The following is an 18,798-nucleotide window of genomic DNA, read 5'->3' on the forward strand; positions in this document are numbered from 1 at the left end:
TTTGGCACTGACTCTAGATGCAACAACCCTCATGCTGATGAGACTTGACTGTGTGGGAGATGACGGCATTGGAGATGGAGCAAAGGCTTGGAAGCTTTTGCAAGAGAGATTTCAGAGTGTGGAGACGCCGACAGTGGTGACTTTAGTGGCACAGCTTGCTCGACTGCAGCTCGAGGAGTCTGAGGATTTGGACAGCTTCTTCATTAGAGGACAGGAGTTGCTCACAAGGCTACAAGAAGCAGGGGAAGCAGTCTGAGATCCTCTTCAACGCCTTGGTCCTCAATGGTCTGCCAATGAGGTATGAAATTTCTGTTATACAGGAAAGCTTTAACCCGGCAACGAACGTCACAGAGTTGAGGAAAAGGCTGCAGAACTTTCATGAGAGCACGGTGCAGAGACACAAGGGACAAAGTGGTTCAGTGGCACTGGCAGTGAAGCGTGACTTCAAGAAGGGACCCAAGAAAGGAAACTGCTTTATGTGTGGGATCCCTGGACACTTTGCCAAGAACTGCAGGAAGAAGGAGACAGCACAATGCAGCAAGTGTGGTGAGAAGGGTCACCTAGACAGGGCATGCAAGAGACAAAGAAACGGAGGCAAACAAGAGTCAGTGGCAATGGGTCCAACATTGGCTACACCAGACGAGGAATGCTGGGCAGCTCTTACCCAGTGGAAGACAGCAGGCATGCTAGTGGACAGTGGTTGTACAGATCCCATAGTGACGAACATCGATGCGTTCCTGGACTTTGTGCCCATTCAATCAGTGGTCAGAAATCCCAACGGAGAGGCTTCCAGAGTGGTGGGCAGAGGCTGTGTGAGGATCAGCATACCCTCAAACAAAGGGGAATTCCAATGCGAACTCAAAAATGTTCTGTGTGTGCCGGACTATTCTTCAAACCTCCTATCAGTCTCAAGATGCACGGAGTGGGGACACAGCTTCACTTTCGAGAGAGGAAACAGCTGCATGAAACTCCAGAAGGGAACTCGGGTAAAACTAACACAAGAAAATAATTCGTTTTACTTACCCTGCAGCGTTCTAGAATTCAAGATGAGTTCCAACAGCGTGAAACTTGACAGTGCAAGGAAGTGGCACAGACGATTGGGTCATTTGAATCAAGCGGATGTGGTCAGGAATGCACCAGAGACAGTGGGGGAACTCGATGATGTATGCAATGTGTGTGCATTGGCCAAGATCACAAAGACTCCAGTACCAAGAGTGGCAGAGACCCAAGCAGAAGAGAAGCTGGAGAGGGTGTTCACAGACGTGATGGCACCTTTCAGAGTAGAGTCACTGTCAGGGTTCCGGTTCTGCATAGTGTTTGCAGACCAGTACACGAAGTTTGTGTTTGTGGACTTGCTTAGCGCAAAGAGTGAAGCACTGGCCAGCCTGAAGAAATTTGTTCTCAGTGTGGGGACGCCCAAGAAGCTGAGGCAAGACAATGCGAAGGAGTTTCTCTCAGAGCAGTTCAAGACGTACTGCTTAGATGCAGGCATTCTACAGGAAAAGACCATACCAGAGACGCCACAACAGAATGAGTTAGCTGAGAGGTGCAACAAGACACTGCTGGAGATGGCAAGATGTTTGCTCATTGACTCAGGACTTCCCAAGATGATGTGGGGAGCAGCAATTCTTCACGCAGCAAGGATCAGAAAATTGGTTGTGAGACGAGGAGAAGAAAAATGCCCAGCAGAGCTGATGAGAGGTATAAAACCTAAGCTTTCAATTAGTAAATTATCCATTTTTGGTTGCACAGTCTTCATGAGGAAGAGGGACAGAGAAGTCAGCAAACTTGAACCCAAGGCACTGGAAGGAAAGTTTGTGGGTTACACTGAAGGAGAAAACGGAAACCTGGTGTACATCAAAGATGTGAGATGTGATCATCAAGGAGTCTGAAGTGGGCTCAATCCCTGACAACAAAGAAACGGCTGACCTACTGGTCGGAACTGGGAATCTGGCACCCAGATGATGGTCATCAAGACGATGACAACAGAGAACGACAGGACACATCTACTGCAATAAAGGAGGAATGGCATGACGCAGGGAGCGTGAATACTAAGGAAACAACACTGAGACAAGAGGCCTCAGATGTTGGAGAAAAAGCACTAGATGAAGGATCTACTGCAACAAGAGGGAGTCACAGAGACTCAGAGTCACTGGAAGACAGTGACACAGAAGACTTCTCACAGTTAGAGATAGTTGGCTTCAATGAAGATGCACTGGAACACGCGGACAGAGCAGAGCCCAGACGAGGGACACGAGCGAGGAATGTTCCTCAATTTTTTGGAGAAGTCAGGACCCATCTTGATGTGACTGAGGGCGACTATGTGGAACCCAAAACAGTCTACGAAGCCAAGCAAGGTGACGATTGGGACCAATGGCACCGGGCAATGAAGGACGAGGTCAAGGCACTCCAAGACAACGAGACTTGGAACCTAGTGAGACCACCCACAGACAGGGACGTCATACCGGGCAAATGGGTCTACAAAGTGAAATTGGGACCCAGTTGTCAAGTGGACAAATACAAAGCGCGCTCTGTGGCGAAAGGCTTCAAACAAGTGGAAGGACTGGACTACTTTGAGACTTTTGCGCCTACCTGTAAGCCAGAGACATTCAGGATTCTACTTCAGCTATCAGCGAAGCAGGGCCATGTGATGCACCAATTTGATGTCAAGACTGCTTTCCTGCACTCACCAATCGAGGAAGAAGTGTATCTGGAACAGCCACAGGAGTTTGTAAAACGCGGATCAGATGGGGAGAAGTTAGTATGTCGACTAAATAAATCAATTTATGGTTTGAAACAGGCTGCTAACAACTGGTACAAAGAGCTGGCAAACTTCCTACTGAGACAGGGGTTCACCAGAAGCAGGAACGATCACTGCTTGTTCGCAAGATCAGAGGCAGAGGATCACACCTTCATCTTGGTCTGGGTTGACGTTATCATAGTAGCATCAAGAAGTATGACAGTGGTCTCTGATGTCAAGAAGGCACTAGAAGCAACCTTTCACATGGAAGACAGAGGGAGACTACACTGGTTTCTGGGTCTAAGAATCAGACGAGAAGAGGGCAAAGTCACAGTCGACCAAGAACGCTACATAGAAACAATGCTTGAGCGGTTTCAAATGGATCAATGCAAACCCTCAAAAACTCCAGCTGATCTGAATTTGAAACTTCAGACAGCACAGAACGGAGACGAAGAAGTGGACCAGAGGATCTACAGAAGCTTGGTTGGATCGCTTCTGTATCTGGCCAAACAGACGAGGCCAGACATCATGTTCACAGTCAACATTCTGTCCAGACACATGAATGCACCAACCGATCAACACTGGATGTGCGGAAAACGACTTCTGCAATATCTTCAAGGTTCAAAGGTTTAAAACTTACTTACACAAAAGAGGCTAGTTATGATTTAGTGGGGGAAAGTGATGCAGACTGGTCTGGAGACGTGAACGACAGAAAATCAACAACGGGCTATTACTTCAAGCTCAACGGACGTCGCGCAGCACTCAGCTGGGGTGTCAAGAAGCAGGCCACAGTTGCTCTTTCTTCATCAGAAGCAGAATATCAGGGCATGGCAGTAGCAGTTCAGGAAGCACTCTACCTGAAACAACTTCTAGAGGACTTTGGCATCCAACAGAAACGTCCAATAGCAATTGGAGAGGACAACCAAAGTTGTATCAGACTTTGCCAAAACCCAGTCATGCACAAGAGGAGCAAGCACATCGAAACAAAGTTCCACTTCATTCGTGACAAGACTGAGGATGGGACTATTTCAATTCATTACGTCCCTACAGACAGAATGGCAGCGGACATCTTCACAAAGTCCTTACCCGTTTCGAAAGTGGAAACATTCAGAGCAGTTTTGATGGGAGCAGACTCTACGCAATCAGCTCAAGTCTGAGTGGGGGTGTTAGAATATCGATCAAACTATAGTCTTAAACTTAGTGAGAATTAGAAAGAAAGTTTGATTTACCAGATTAGAAAGACAAGCAATATGACTTCGATCAAAGAAATTATTTAAAAAATGAATCGTCAAGAAAGGGTGCTGAGAATCAATATTCGGTTCAAATTGGTGAATCTAGATAACTATTACTAGAGTTAGATTAAATGATGTAAAATCTTCCCAGCATGTATTAAATGATGATGATATCTCCGGAAGTGTGAATGAATTCTTAGAAAAGTGCAAATGCATTCCATTTATGGTTCCCTTTGCGACTGATTTGCAGAAGCAAACCATATTGGGTAACCCTTGCGACCCCCACTATAAATCGCGGTGCTAAGATTAGTTTTGTATCTTGACTTTTTCACACTGATAACGGGTATATATACAGCTGATTTTTGAGTCCTTTTTCATCTCCAAATTCAAATCACCATCTTGATCTAATAATCAGATCTCTCCTGTAAATCTCTAAATTCTACTCTAAAATATCATTTTGTTATTCTCTCATTTTTTGAGAAATTAATTCTTTTACTTAGTTAAAAACGCTTTTTATTCCGCTTGCGAAAGTCCATAACCCAACATTTTGAACGAAGGAAGCAGGAAAATATCAAATTACTGGTAAATTTCCTCTGGATCTCAAACCACACAGTGTTTGAGCGACATAAAACAAAATTTTAAAAAAATTGATTTGTGCCTGAGGATGTCTTAATTTCATTGCTATCCTTGCAATTTGTCATTGAATTTCAACTTGATAAAACATCAGAATTTGCGCAAAACTTAAAGTAGTTCAGCAATTAAAATGCCAACTAAATTTAGTTATTGCTATAAATTTAGCAGAACGAAAGGCGTGTGAGGATTGATTAAACAATTAAAGCAAAATGTTCTGTTCGGTAAGTTTATAATCTGTTTTTGCCGTTCTTCGAAGCAAATCTTTCTGAATTTTTTTTATACGGAAAATGAGAGAACTAGAAATTGATATTCCGTAAAAATCTTCACTTGGCTTATGAAACCAGTCTAAACAACAACGGTTTTGGTCCTACAGAATTGCTATATGGTGGAGTAGAACAAATCTCGCGAAACAATAGTGGAAAATCTAACACAATTGTGTGATCAAATGTGTATATTTTTTAATTAATCGAGTAATATTTACTCTCATTTTAAAGAGTGAAAAAAGTGCAGATAGGAATGTGTTTACAGTGTATTTTTTTATTATTACACCCATACACTTTTTCCCACAGTACATAACAGTGTAATGGGTATTAAATCATAACCCCTGCTAATTAGAGGTCGGATAAAGGCGAAACCTTGACCCTGGCGTCAACGTTATGTGACAACAAATTTGGTTAAAATCAGATTACAACTTCACATCTGAAGTTCAATTAGAGTTGGGAATGTTCAACAATGGGGGGATTAAAAACTCACCCCTCGCTGCAATTCGCCCACCATTCCGTTCCAGTCGCCATCCTCCTGTTCGGATCCATAGTTTCCATCCTTGACCAGACTGATCTGGTACTGGAAGTTAATCCCGTCTTGCAACATGTATTTCTTCATCTCCTCCAAGAGGTCAATGCAGTAACCTTCAAACTGATCATTTGGGTCGACAGGTTTGGTTTCTCCGTCTTCGTCTTTTTCGTCATCGTCTTTTGATTTCTTTGGTTTGTTCTTGTCTTTGTCAGGTGGTTTTAGCATTGTGAACGGTGGTTGCTGAAAAAAAAATCAAAAATTTATAAAGATATGAGCTATCGGAAACCTATAATACTCTTTTTAAAAATTCTGAAACTTTTAAAATAAAATAACCGCGTAGTTAATATTACATGCTACAAAATGTTACAAACAAAGACATCATTTTACCAGATTTATATAGCCAAAAATAAGTTATTTACAAAACATAGCCTCCAAATCGTCGAACTAACATCCGCCGTTTACCCCAATGACCGCCAGTGAGATTGAAACAAAAAGAACAAAAAAAAAACAGAAAAATTGACAACACTATTATTTATTGTTATATTTTCTCTTTAAACATCAACGCTTAGTGTCGGGGCACTGAGAAAACAACTGATAAAACTTCGTTATAAAATGCGATCATGAAACAACTATTGGTTAACGAACTTGCAATAGAAAATAATTTCATTCAATACATGAATATCAATTGATAGAAAAAAAAACAATGCAAACGGTTCATACAGAGAAAATTGACAAACAAAAAAGGCAAAATATTATTTAAAAAATTTCCTACAAAATCCTAACAAGTGAATTCAAACAATTATTATGAAAGAACTAATTAACAATTTATCTACCTACCAACTATTAAAGAAGCCAACTATTAAAAACCTATTGAAACAAAATTGCACCTTCTGTGCCAGTAAAAAATGCCCTGCACAGCAATGATGTATCACTTTTAGCGCCAATACCTATTTAATAGTTCTCCGGTAAAAATTCAAAGAAACAACTTATTGCGAAAAGCTTATAACTAGGCAGCAGATGCATATAGAACAAAAGGTTCTATATTTCAGATAAACATTTCAGATTTCTCTTTGCTGTGAGAAATTCCACATTAAAATTCCTTTCCATATCACGTTTTCCACCTTGTCGAGACGACGAAACGATTGAATAGACAATTAGAGTATTCATGTGAATTATAGTTATCTTAAATATAAGGTCAAAAACCTTCACAAAATTTTGTAGTTTTTTAAAAAATTATATGTAATTGTTTCAACCCCAATTCTTCATTGTAGTGTAAAAGCTCATCAGGCCAAAAAATTCATATGAATCAAAACAATATATAAAGCAGTTGGATGATAAATAAATTCCACTGAATGATCATTTAAATGATAGGCAAAACAAACTCTGTGAAAAATTACATTATATCAATTTTGTTACACGGGTCAAAAGTGTGGTTTCCAGGAAAAGTTCGTTTCGGGAAAATCAAAAGCGTTTTAATTAAATGGATCTGTTCATAAAGTCCTTTCACTTATCTGAAGTACATAGATTGTTTACGGACTTTGAGGATGCTGCCAATTTCTTCCAAATAATAATTGATGATCTGGTGTTGTTGAACAAAATCCCGAATTGTTGCCTACACATTTATGGTAGTGATTTCTGGGAAAATATAAAAAAATGATCCTAAAACAAGACTATCTGACAAAGTACTTCTTGGGAGGCAGATCAGTCAAACGAGCTCTCCAAACAACTTCTTCAATCGTGTTGTAAAGTATAATAATTCACTCTCTAAGAGACAAGACAGCAAAATTTAATAATGACCTGTGAAAACTTTTGAACGAAGAAGCAAACGTAAACATCAGATACAAGTTACCCGTCTCGATGGATGTTATTTGAGAACTGAAAAAATAGAAAAACCTAAAACTAGTCCACACCAAAATGGGGTTTACCACGTTGGGCAAACCAAGCTTGGTTAAACTCATCATTATATTTTTGTTTTATCATTATTTTAAACTAAAATTTATAATTTCCCTTCAGAGTCTGGGTTTCAAATGTATATTGATAACAGACATTAAGAACTGATCAAAATTGTTTGGTTAATTTCTTTTTTTTCAGGAATTTTTATGCAGTTTAAAAAAATTGTAACTACTGTTTTTCCGTATTTTTTTGTTTAGCCTGAAAATTTTTATTGTAAATGTTAAAAATTGTTCAGGCGCCAAGAGAAGTTTTTTCGGAAAATTTGAATTGAAGAAAAACCAAAATCTTTTAATTTGTCTCAAATAAAAGGGCTAAAAAAGATTTTCTTCTAAGATTTCAAATCCGCGTCCGTTTAACTTTACGTTTTTCGAAAAACCTAAATTCGAATACTTCGTATCATTTTTATTTTTTTTTTACCTACTCCTGCACAAAATTAACGGCGGGCTCAAAATCTAAATTATGCAAAGATCTACATCTAAGCAGAGACAAACTGTTTAGAGATCAGTTATGAGCATCGTAGAGCTCTAACTCAAAAGTAACCAAAGCGTGAGAACTTTTTTGTAAAGTCATCCCCGATTATGCTATGGTGGTTTCGCAGAAGAACAGCAAACAAATTTTCTCAACTTTTTAAATAGATGAAAAAATTTTTATGAGCCTGTATTTATCAAATTATCTTTTCAACACGCCATTTCTTCCCGAAAAAAAGTACACTTATTTTCAGAACTAATCACACTCAATTTTGAGGCTAAGAAAAAGGAAATTTGATTTCAAAATGGTCGATTATTTGGCTGGATCTTTACAGATTGATATAAAATCGTCTGTGCTTAATTTTTAAAAATTTTCTTTTGTTTTCAAAAAAAATCTTTGTTACGACACGAATGATCTTCTAGCAACACAGCTGTTTGTTAAAAAATATGTTTTCTAAAATAAATTTCTCACTGACAGACATCACTACTTCATATCTTAAAACGAAATCATAAATTATACGCCAAAATATTTCTCGTAATCGTAAAGTGCTCAGTGTTTCCAATCCAATGATTCCTGCAGGCAATCCTTGGAAGCTTACGTTTTCTCGGCAAAACATGTGACACTAGTTTTGCCGACACTAGTTTTGCCGACAGTAGTTTTGCCGACAGTAGTATTACGACACTTACAAGGAAACTCGGGAAAACTTAAACATTTTTGAGACACTTACCGAAGAACTCCGGGTTACTGATATTTTTTTGAAACACTCGCCCGAAAACTCGTGAAAACTGATAGGTATTCGGGGCATCTTCCGGGAACTCGGTAATCCTGATATTTTTGGGTGTGTGGGGGGGGGAGGAGGTGGCGATACGCCGGGGAAAATTGGAAAAAAATTTTTTCGTAAAATTTTAGCCGTCTTACCCCCAGCAGCTTTTCATATGACAGTTTGAATTAAGCATTTTAGAAATTTCACATATGACCTGTTGCACTGTTTACTTGGTTACACTCTACTGAATCTGTTACAGCTGAACAAACTGTTCCACGAGCTCTGCCATTGCTGGGTTTTATTTCGATACTAATTCATCTGCAACTGATGACAAAATGCGACGAAAGTTGTGGATAATTCTGGATACCGAAACCCAGACACATTATATAAAAACAAACATTGAGTACTCGAAAATTTTGATAATTTAAAGTAAATACCTGATTGAACAATTCGCATTTTCAAAACTAATTTTCCCATCTTATCTTTCCCAATAACAGTACCGCCAATTATACCGAAAATCGCGCCTGGGTTTTTGGTTTAATTCCCCGTATTTTTAACACAAAATCTCACAAAGTTTCGCAAATTCTGCTGGGAATCGTAACATCCTCAAATCGTAACATTCGCTAATTGGGAATCGTAACATCTTCAATTTGCAGGATAAAATTCCCGCATATTGCCCAGAAAAATTTGCCGTGAATTTTTCGTTTCGTCCGCATTCCCTGTTGAGATCTTAAATTTTCCGGGTTTCGTGTCAGGAAATGCGGGATCTTTTTCTATCCCATCCTATATTACAATTCCTGGTGAGGTTCACGTAAGATGCCCGGATCTTTCTGACTTGTTTCCAGAGAAGCTGCCGGGGAAATTCTGGAATCTTTTTATGATTTACGGGATTGAGTGCACTAGTTGTTTCATTCACTATGAGCACGAGTTCGCAGAGCATCGTCCCGGATTGCGTTTGAATTTGGTTTGCGTTGGATTTGTGTATTAAAACAAAAAGAAAAATCTGGGCTTGACAATTTTGACCGCCATTGATTATAACTTTACTTGATAAAAGTTATAAAACTTTAGTAATCAGAACTTGATTAGGAATCTTTTTCGGGGAATTTTCAGCCGTGCAATGACCGCTGACCTAAGTTTACATAAAGAACAAAAAATAGCATTTGTGATTTTAAGTTTTCATTCAAAGTGATTTCTCTTTACCATGTTGCCTGGTAAATGTTTCAACATTCAAAGGCTGAATGCCGGCATTTTATTTCGCTCCAAATTTTCCCGAAAATTATTAGGAATGACGTATACAGTCTTATTTCGCTTCAGACAAGCCGTCAAGTTGAGCTAATAATTACGACACGCTTTAAACACAACCCATGTTTTTGGATCCAACGAACCGCAAAAAGGGAAACAAAGTGTTTGTGCCTTCTAACTTATATCACATGTTTCTTATTTCTGGGTGAATTTAGACAAGTGACATTTATAGGAGGGGCTGCAGGCTTGAATTGACTCAAAATAGTGAGCACCCACCTAAGTGGGCTAATTTTTGCACCTTTTAGTTTAAAAGAACTTATTTGACTTAAAATCGTTCTTTTGAGTTTTTGTTCAAATAAAAACTCGTTTTATGACCCGCAACTGAAGTTATTCTGCAAAATTTAGAGTTTTTAGAAGTAAATTTAGAGTTATTATGAATTATCAGTTCATAAATTTCCGTTTTCAATTACATGTCGCCTACAAGTTTAGTGTTTTCGAAGGTCTCGCGTCAAAATAAAAATGAATTGATCAAGATTCTGTTGGGTACTCAGTTTCGTGCAAAAGTAAACACTGTCACTCTGCTGCAAAATTGTGCGCAAAGAAGGCTTCAAGATACTATAACATAGAGCGAATGGATAGCCCAAGAGGGAGGCAGGAGGCATATTGTTCTCGACACTGCAATGATTATTTCTCTTTAAACACCGACACGATTGGAACTTGCGATGTTTTAAGTCCAATTACCTGTATTTACAAAAACTGGTTCTAAAAAATATTTATCAATGTCTTCTGCTAATAATTACACACAAGCTTGTGAAAATCTGACCATATATTCTAAAATTCTGCTGTTCTCGGCAAAGTGTTTTTTTGTAATTAATATATGAAATCCAAATATTATAATTCACGAAGAAAACATTACACCGCAGAGGTGTACCCAAATCGCCACGGGCAAATTTACCCGATCTGTGTATCTCTTGTTCGTTTTTTTATGTTATTGCACTAAAAATGCAACAAAACTGCAAAAAGTAGATACTTTAGCAGAACTAGGCAAAATTGAATGGAATTGCGCAACCCGTGTTCGCAAAAGTGTCCAAATTTTAACCGCGAAATTGAGATAAAAGCTGTGTATCCCATTTTTCTCGCTCAACGTATAATGAATCAGATTGATTTATGTAACTATTTTTCGCAGGCAAGGTAACTCTATTTTGCATTGAATGTATCTAAATATCGCACTTAATGTATCTATAATTCGCAATAAAGCGTTTATTAATTGATAGCAATTAAAAGATTAAAGGTGAATTACACGTTAATAATTTGGCAAACAGGGCTCAAAATTATCACATTTTTCATTTGATGTGAGTTGTAGGTCAGGAAATGGAATTGGTATCACCGATAGCCTTTTTTCGGGATATTTCAGTAAATATGACAAATTGATTTCTGAAAAGCACCTGGTTCTTTTCAGGGTAAATGGAAAATAAAAAAGCATCAGCTGATTTTCATGATCATCGCTTCACAATTTCTTCATGGTTTTTCAGAGTTTTATTTGTATATAAGCATCATTGTTTTGTGATAATTTTACTAAAATTTGACAAATAAACAAAAAATTCAGAAAAACCCCACCGTTTCAAATTTTTCTCGGTTATTCTCTAGGGTTGAATTGGCTACTTCGTCAAAAAACAAAGCATTTGGTTAAATTTTTTAACTATAAAACGAATGTTTGTCCTGAAGCAACATTTTAACTCTTCTTATTCGCCCATAACAAGATAAGATTGAATAGAGGGAACTTTTGGTAAAAAATCACATGTGAATTGATCACTGTTTTTTTCTTGCCAGGTCTGATTTAATGAGTTATTTACATTTGAATTCAAAATTCGAATTTTTTACAATACGTTTGATCAATGTTTTTGCGTCTATTTACAGGTTTAATGTTATCCAGCTTTTTTCTGTAACATCCCTCAATTCTGCGTCCGTTTTGGAGGTCCATTTTTTCAATGCTTTCTACAGTTTTACAGGGGTCTATTTATTTTCAAATCAACGTGTTTTGCGCTTTTCTACATGTTTAAGGTGTCTATTAATTTTTTTGCGACTATTTACATGTTTACAGGAGTCTAGTTGTTTTTTCTGAAAAGTTCCTCCATTTTGCTCTCTCTCTCTCTCCCTCTCTCTCTCTCTCTTTCTCTGGGCCTCTCTCTAAAAAAATCTCATGATTATAAAATTCAGAATCAGATACTATCAATTGTAATATTTCAATGGCAGTTTTTAAACATCAACAGTTCAACACAAACAAAACAATGGCAGTTTTATTTGATACTCAGGTATTAAAATTTTATTAAAAAAGTGTAAAAGTTCTTAGTTTGCCCATGATTTGTCATTCCGTATGGGCAACCTTAAAAATTTCGTCCTAGAGGTGTGTCTTCTGCAATGGTACTGGGAAGGAAAAGGGTGTATATAACTTGTGAAAAGACTTCCACTAAGAAAACAACAAAAACCAAAATTCTAAGCAAAATTATTTTGTCGCCTCACTAATTCTCGCTTCTTTGTCGCTTCTTTAAATCACTTTAAAAGCTTCAAATCATTTTTTCGTGCTTATTCAATAAAGCTTTAAATTACTTTTGCTTTCTCAAAAGCGCACTTTTATATAGGCTAAATTTATACAGGAGAATTAGAGATAAATTGGATGCAAAAAATAGATACCTAAAATGAGCGGAAACGTGCTACAAGATTTGGAACATATTATACAAGTTTAAAGTATCTCAATTTCGCAAAAATGGCACATACCTTTTTGCGAAAAATAAGATAAAAAGCTTGATTCCCAATTTCGTTCATTTTAGGTATCTATTTTACGAGCGATTTTTACTAAGGCGGAAGTTTTACTAAGAGTGAACGCAAGAAAAGTTGTTTGCTTGAATAAGTTAACCTTTAAATCTTGTAAAACAATTTTGAATGGTTTCTATGGCGGTGTTTTAGCAGCTAGAAACAATTTGAAGCATCATTCAGGTAAAAAATTTTAGACACAAAAGTTGTTTTCGGTTTTATTTTGTCATTTTAAAAAAGTTTATAGAAAAACATCCGCTTTATTTAACAATTATGATTATCGTTGCTCAAGGAAGACAGTGCAGTGATAATGCACATTAAAGTTCTCCAACGAAAAGAAATTTTGCATTAAAGGTCGCCTAACCCAGAGTTTGAACACAGAGCTAATGTTTAGCATTACAATGAACGGCATTTTCAGTTTTAACGCAAACGCATGACAAACATTCGTTTTTGATCGGTATAAAAAGTAATGGGATAATTTTTTTAACTTGTGTCATCCCAAAAAATTTTTCAATTCACTTTAAATCAGATATCTTTAGACAGGAACAATTAAAATATCATCAAAAAATTCAAGTAGTAAAAAAACTACTGCAAATTGTTACTCCTGCTCAAAACATCAAGTAAACTCCAGGATGCTGACGACAGAACAAATAATAGCTGACTAAATCTAAAGACTTGTATTATTGAGATTGTCAGTACTCTTTTCCTTTGTCAATTTACAATGAGTATTCTTGATTTACAAGTAAATTTAACTACATAAAAAATAATATAATCGGCTTAACTCAGGCTTAATGTTTGATTTATTTAATTTCCTCAGCTATTCTTAATTACTAAACGAAATGTGCCTTCTGATAATTACGTATAAGATTATATGTTCCAACCCACTTTAGTGGGAGAGGAGCAATATAGTCAACTGGGTTTTTTTGTTCAGTCAATTTTCGCCGATCGATATATGCATTGTACAAGATTGCGAGAGGTATCATTAGAAATCTTGTCAAGCGTTGAAATTTAAATTGAAAAGGTTTCTGTTTTGAATTTCGCTTTTTCCGAGGAGTCACAGAGGTCAAAATATTTGTGAACGTTAACCTCACTTCCGTTGATTGGTTCACGTTTTTCGTTATTTTTTGCTTAAAGTGTGATCATTTTTTGATAAATAAGAATGATAAAATTCTTAACAACAGTCCTATTGGTTTTACATTCAAAGATAAAGAGAGTTGGTAAAATTTTTGAACCTAGTTTTTTGGCAAATTTGTGGTCTAAGTTTTTGAAAAATCAGCATTTTCTCTTTTTTTTCAAGGAAAATGGCTTCAAATTAGCCTATTTGTCCCACTTTGTCCAGTCTGAACGGTGGTGGAGATATAAAAGCTGCTAAAACAATCCTCTTTTACTCAGCTGTGAGCTGATTGTGCCTCTGGTTCCAAGGAACAATTTTTGGAAATAACGATTTAGCCGTCTTTCAGTAATTTAAACCAAAATTTAAGAAAGTGTACAGTTTATTTTTAATAATATAAGATTTTCGTTTGCTTAATACTATTACAAGATGTTTAAGAGCCATTAGGTTTTTAACCGCTGAGCAGCAATAGCAAGGCAAATTTTGGTCTCAACGTTGAGGTTTGCGATGAAAAAGGATTCAGATTCTATTTTGATTATTTTTGCGGATAGTTTTCGGAATTTTTTCAAACCAATTACAAGAAAAGCTTTTCTCATTTGCAGGTGCAATAAAATAGAGGTCGCTATAAAAATCAATAAAGTCTAAAGAAACATTATTGAGCATTATGAGTAAAACTATTGGTTTTAATGGTTCCGACAAATTGTTTTCGTGAGTGATTAATTTAAAGAATATTTTAATTATTATTTTAATGAGTTCAAGAAATTTTCTAGCATTTGATGTTATTTTTTTGTAGTGTAACGACCAGTCTATTTAACCAAATTTCTATTTGGGTATCTATTAAAATTTAACTAATGTTTCAGTTGATTCATAATGCTTTTTTGCTAATGTAATTCGTATCCTAAATTCGTTATCTATTTTTGAAACAATGAGTTTTTGCTCAAGTTAACTGTTTCTGTACAACTTGGTGCAATTTTGTATTAATTGAGCAGCAGCAAGAGCAAGATAATTTTTGATTGGTTTTGATGTAGGATATTATAAATCGAAAGTTTTTTGAATTTTTTTGGTGCAACAGCACAGGTTTTTCTTAAATACTTTTGCCAATTCTGTTTTTTTCTATAAGTTACAGACCAGAATGATTTTAAATTCAATCTCAGTTGTTAGTCAGTAACAAGTTACAATGTTTCAAGCATTCCATTTGAAAAATTACAGTTGTTATGTCTTATGGTTTTGAAATTTTGTTTTAAAACGAATGGTTTTTGAGATTTGTCATCTTCAGTCCAATTTTTGCTACCTTTAAGCGTAAAATCAATAAAAAAAAGAAGTCGCATTCTTTCTAAGTGAAACTTAATTTGCCCTTATTTGTTGTTTTATTATTTAAATAATTGTACTTTGGCTTTGATACAACAAATTTTCATAAACTTCCCATTTATTTTTTGACGTTTTCCAAATGTTTTAGTTTCTCTTTCGCTGTCTTGTCCAATAAAAAAACAAATGACACATTAATGACAGGTCAAATGAAATATTATTGTGCGTTATGATTAAAATTTTTGGTTTTATTGGTTCTGACAAATTGTTTTCGTGAATGATTACTTTAAAGAATATTTTAATTCTTATTTTAATGAGTTCTTGAAATTTTCAAGCATCTGATGTTATTTTTGTAGTGTAACGACTAGTCTGTTTAACCATATTTCTATTTGGGTATCTATTAAAGTTAAGCTAATGTTTCAGTTGATTTATAAAGCTTTTTTGGTAATATAACTTCTTGGTCAATTTAACTGTTTCGGTACAATTTGGTAAAATGTTGAATGAAATGAGCAGCAGCAGGAGCAAAATAAGTTTTGATCGGTTTTGTTGGGGGATATTATAGTTCAAAAATTTTTCGAATTTTCCTGGTGCACAGTACAAGTTTTTTTAAAGAAAACTTTTGCCATTTCTGTTTTTTGTTTTAGTTACAGACCAGAAGGATTTCAAATTCAATCTCAATTGTTATTCAGTCGAATCTACCGGCAAAAAAGAAGCCAATAAACCTACAAAATATTTCCAGTGAACAGCATTTGGTCTTTTGTCTTCAACACCGTTTGCATAAAAAATGCACCAAAAATTTTGAATTCTGCCTGTTTTTATCGTAAAAGCGTATTTTTTTGACTTAAGTCCCACTAATAACATGTATAATTGGTTTCCTAAGCAACAACAAATTAAAATAAAGGGAGCATTTTATTTGAAACATTAGAGTTTTTATGTCTTATGGTTTTCAAAATTTGTTTTAAAACAAATGGTTTTTTTGAGATATGTCATCTTCAATACGATTTTTGCCACCTTTAAGCGTACTATCATTAAAAAAGAAGTCGCATTCTTTCTAAGTGAATCAAAATGTACCCTTTTTTGTTGTTTTATTATCTAAATAATTATACTTTGGCTTTGATACAACAAATTGTCATTAACTTACCATTTATTTTTTGACGTTTTCCAACCTTTTAGTTTTTCTTTCGCTGTTTTGTCCGATCAAAATATTAATGACACATTATTGACAGTTCGCATATTTTATCAATGGCACTATAATATGGTGCAGTTGATTATATTCAATATTTTTAGTAAATAGATTTTGTAGGCTTCGAATAAAATATAGATTTTGAAGCCAATAACATCTATTCAAGAAATAAATAGATCTTATAGGCTTTGACAACGTTTCCTCGCAAAAATGAAATGACTTCTTGATTTCTGCCTGTCGTATGACATTCTGACAGGTTTCAATGGTGTTGCGTGAAGGTGATTGAAGCCATTGAATGAATTCAGTAGATAGCTAATTGCTTTCATGACTTCGAATTTAAGTATATCGAAAAAAGGTAAACGCATTTTCTGACCTTGGCTTTTCGTTTTCTGTCTACTTGTTAATTATTCTCATTAAAAACAGTATTTTCAGGTGAAATTCAGGTCATTTGGTTCAGCTTCCTTTTTATCTGATGCTACTTTGACTATTTCATCAAGTTGTTTTAAGAAAAAATAGATAGACATTGAGTTTTGGTCGTAAATAATGATTGCTGTTTTTATTTGTTTCTGTCGTTTGTCTTGTCTCTTCTTCTCCAAAATGTCAATTATCTTCGGCTCTCTAAGGAGTTATTTACCTTTTTGTTTTGAGCCTAGAGCGATCTTTTAAATTGGATACCAATTATTTTCAGAGAATAATTGATTTTTGAAAGTTTTCTATGTCTTCCTCATTTTGTGGTGATTGCACAAATTACGTGGTTGAGACGGGTCAGGCATTATGTGCGGACTCACAATACCAAGCCTCCATGTCTTAAATGTATTCTACAAATTTGTGACATTATGCTACTGTACGAGTTTGGTGCTGAACCGCCCTTCGACCAAATTTATGGCTGGTCTTGCGGTCAAATGCATAAAACTCAGCTTGAAAAAAAATCAGGTTATTTTTGCGCTTGTGAAAATCATTTATTGTACGATGTCTATTCATGATGTATTCACGATTTATGAAATTAATCGGTTTGTCCTACAAAATAAATTGTGTGTGACACATGAAAAGATTACTGCAAGAAATATAAACAAAAAGGTGGTCACTAAAAGATTATCGACTGGAATTCAACTAGGGTCTTTGGCCACGTAATCATAGTAAAAATCTATGAGGTTGAGAACAAGACCAGAGTTGACATTGCCCAAAAAAGAGACAAAAATTATTACTAGAAAATAAAGTTTGTTTTATTCTGCTGAACAAAACCGTTTCTATTCGGAAATAAAACGATAGAAAAAGAAGAAAACATAGAAAATAATGTTTGAAGTTTTGGCTTTCATATTCACAAAGAATCAAACTAACTTTTTTATTTATAAATAAGGTAATTATTTTTTAAATCTGTGTTGCATGTATGTTGGTCACAATGAATTTCAACAACAGGAATGTATTATATTGCTATTGTATTTTGAAAAACGTTGCCGAAAAGACAAACAAGAATTTGCATGAAATGTTGGTTATTGCAATAATCTTGCAAAATGGTGAGGCCTATTGGCAAATTGATAAAAAAAAACTTACAATTATAGTTGTAACTCGGAGTGTTTTGTTGTTGAGCAATTCGATGTACGTGTCTTTGGGCTCAGTGACTGTCAAGTTAGTCCCATTCTGTAAACTCCAATTTCCAACCTGAAAACAAAAAATTCTAAAGCTGCTATGATGAGATGCTAGGTCGAGGTTTCATATCGAGGCAACCCAAAACTGAGTTTTTCCAGACTTTTACCTATTGTCAGACATTTTGGGGCGCACAGATAATCTGGGGGAATAATTTTATCCAGGGTGGTCTGGAATGTCCACGGTAGAATAATAAGGAAAAATTTTAGTTTCTGGTTTAATAAGGAAAAAATTGTGTCTGGTGGGGACCTGAAATCAAAGCATGCAACCGATCCTCCTCCAATCACTCCCCTAACCCCCCTCCCCGAACCCCGAGCTAAAAGCAGCATTGGTTTGTTCGCAATGGTAAATGAAAGCAAACACTCAATTTGTTTTCTTAGGGAGGGTGGAGGGGAGTGATTGGAGGAGGATCGGTTTCATTCTTTGATTTCAGGTCGCCACCAGATACAAATTTTTCCTTGTAATTGAAAGCAAACATTCAAGCTTGCATGGTTTGAATAGAACTGAAACTGGGGGTGAACAGATCTGAAAAAAATAATGAGATCTGCCTTGGACTTTGGTACTAACAATTTGCATGTCGTCTGCGACTCTCTGTGCAATCTCCACTTCATATGTCAATCTCTCTCCGAATCCATTCACTCTCAGAGGACCAGTCAGACCCACTGTTCTTGCTGATGCCTTTAACACATGATATATATATATATATATATATATATATATATATATATATATATATATATATATACCCAGTGCAGAGTTCCACAGGATTCTTGTCAAGTTTTTGCGGGTTTTACACAAGTTCCGCACCAAGACTTGACAAGTCACTTGACGCGGTTCCAGCGAAACTTACAAGAACTTGGAAACCTTGCTGAGGAAATTTTTAAACTTGATGCGGATGATGTGGGGTACCCATATCTT

At 35.9% G+C, this 18,798-nt stretch overlaps 1 protein-coding gene across 6 annotated transcripts in view; it reads right to left on the reverse strand.

Annotated features, from left to right (window-relative positions):
- The window catches only part of LOC142351803 (glutamate receptor ionotropic, kainate 2-like), a 124,234-nt gene that overhangs the window by 35,501 nt on the left and 69,935 nt on the right, over window positions 1-18,798 (reverse strand). For all 6 annotated transcript variants that reach the window (XM_075403988.1, XM_075403989.1, XM_075403992.1 and 3 more), the window contains exons 9-11: window positions 18,448-18,558; window positions 17,788-17,895; window positions 5,359-5,640 (exon numbers count right to left, since the gene is read on the reverse strand). In XM_075403988.1, coding sequence (XP_075260103.1) covers window positions 5,359-5,640; window positions 17,788-17,895; window positions 18,448-18,558 — 501 coding nt within the window. The remainder of the gene's footprint in view (window positions 1-5,358; window positions 5,641-17,787; window positions 17,896-18,447; window positions 18,559-18,798) is intronic.

Source organism: Convolutriloba macropyga, chromosome 13 (genome assembly GCF_964194025.1).
Source record: "Convolutriloba macropyga chromosome 13, txConMacr16.3, whole genome shotgun sequence".
Taxonomy (NCBI): domain Eukaryota; kingdom Metazoa; phylum Xenacoelomorpha; order Acoela; family Convolutidae; genus Convolutriloba; species Convolutriloba macropyga.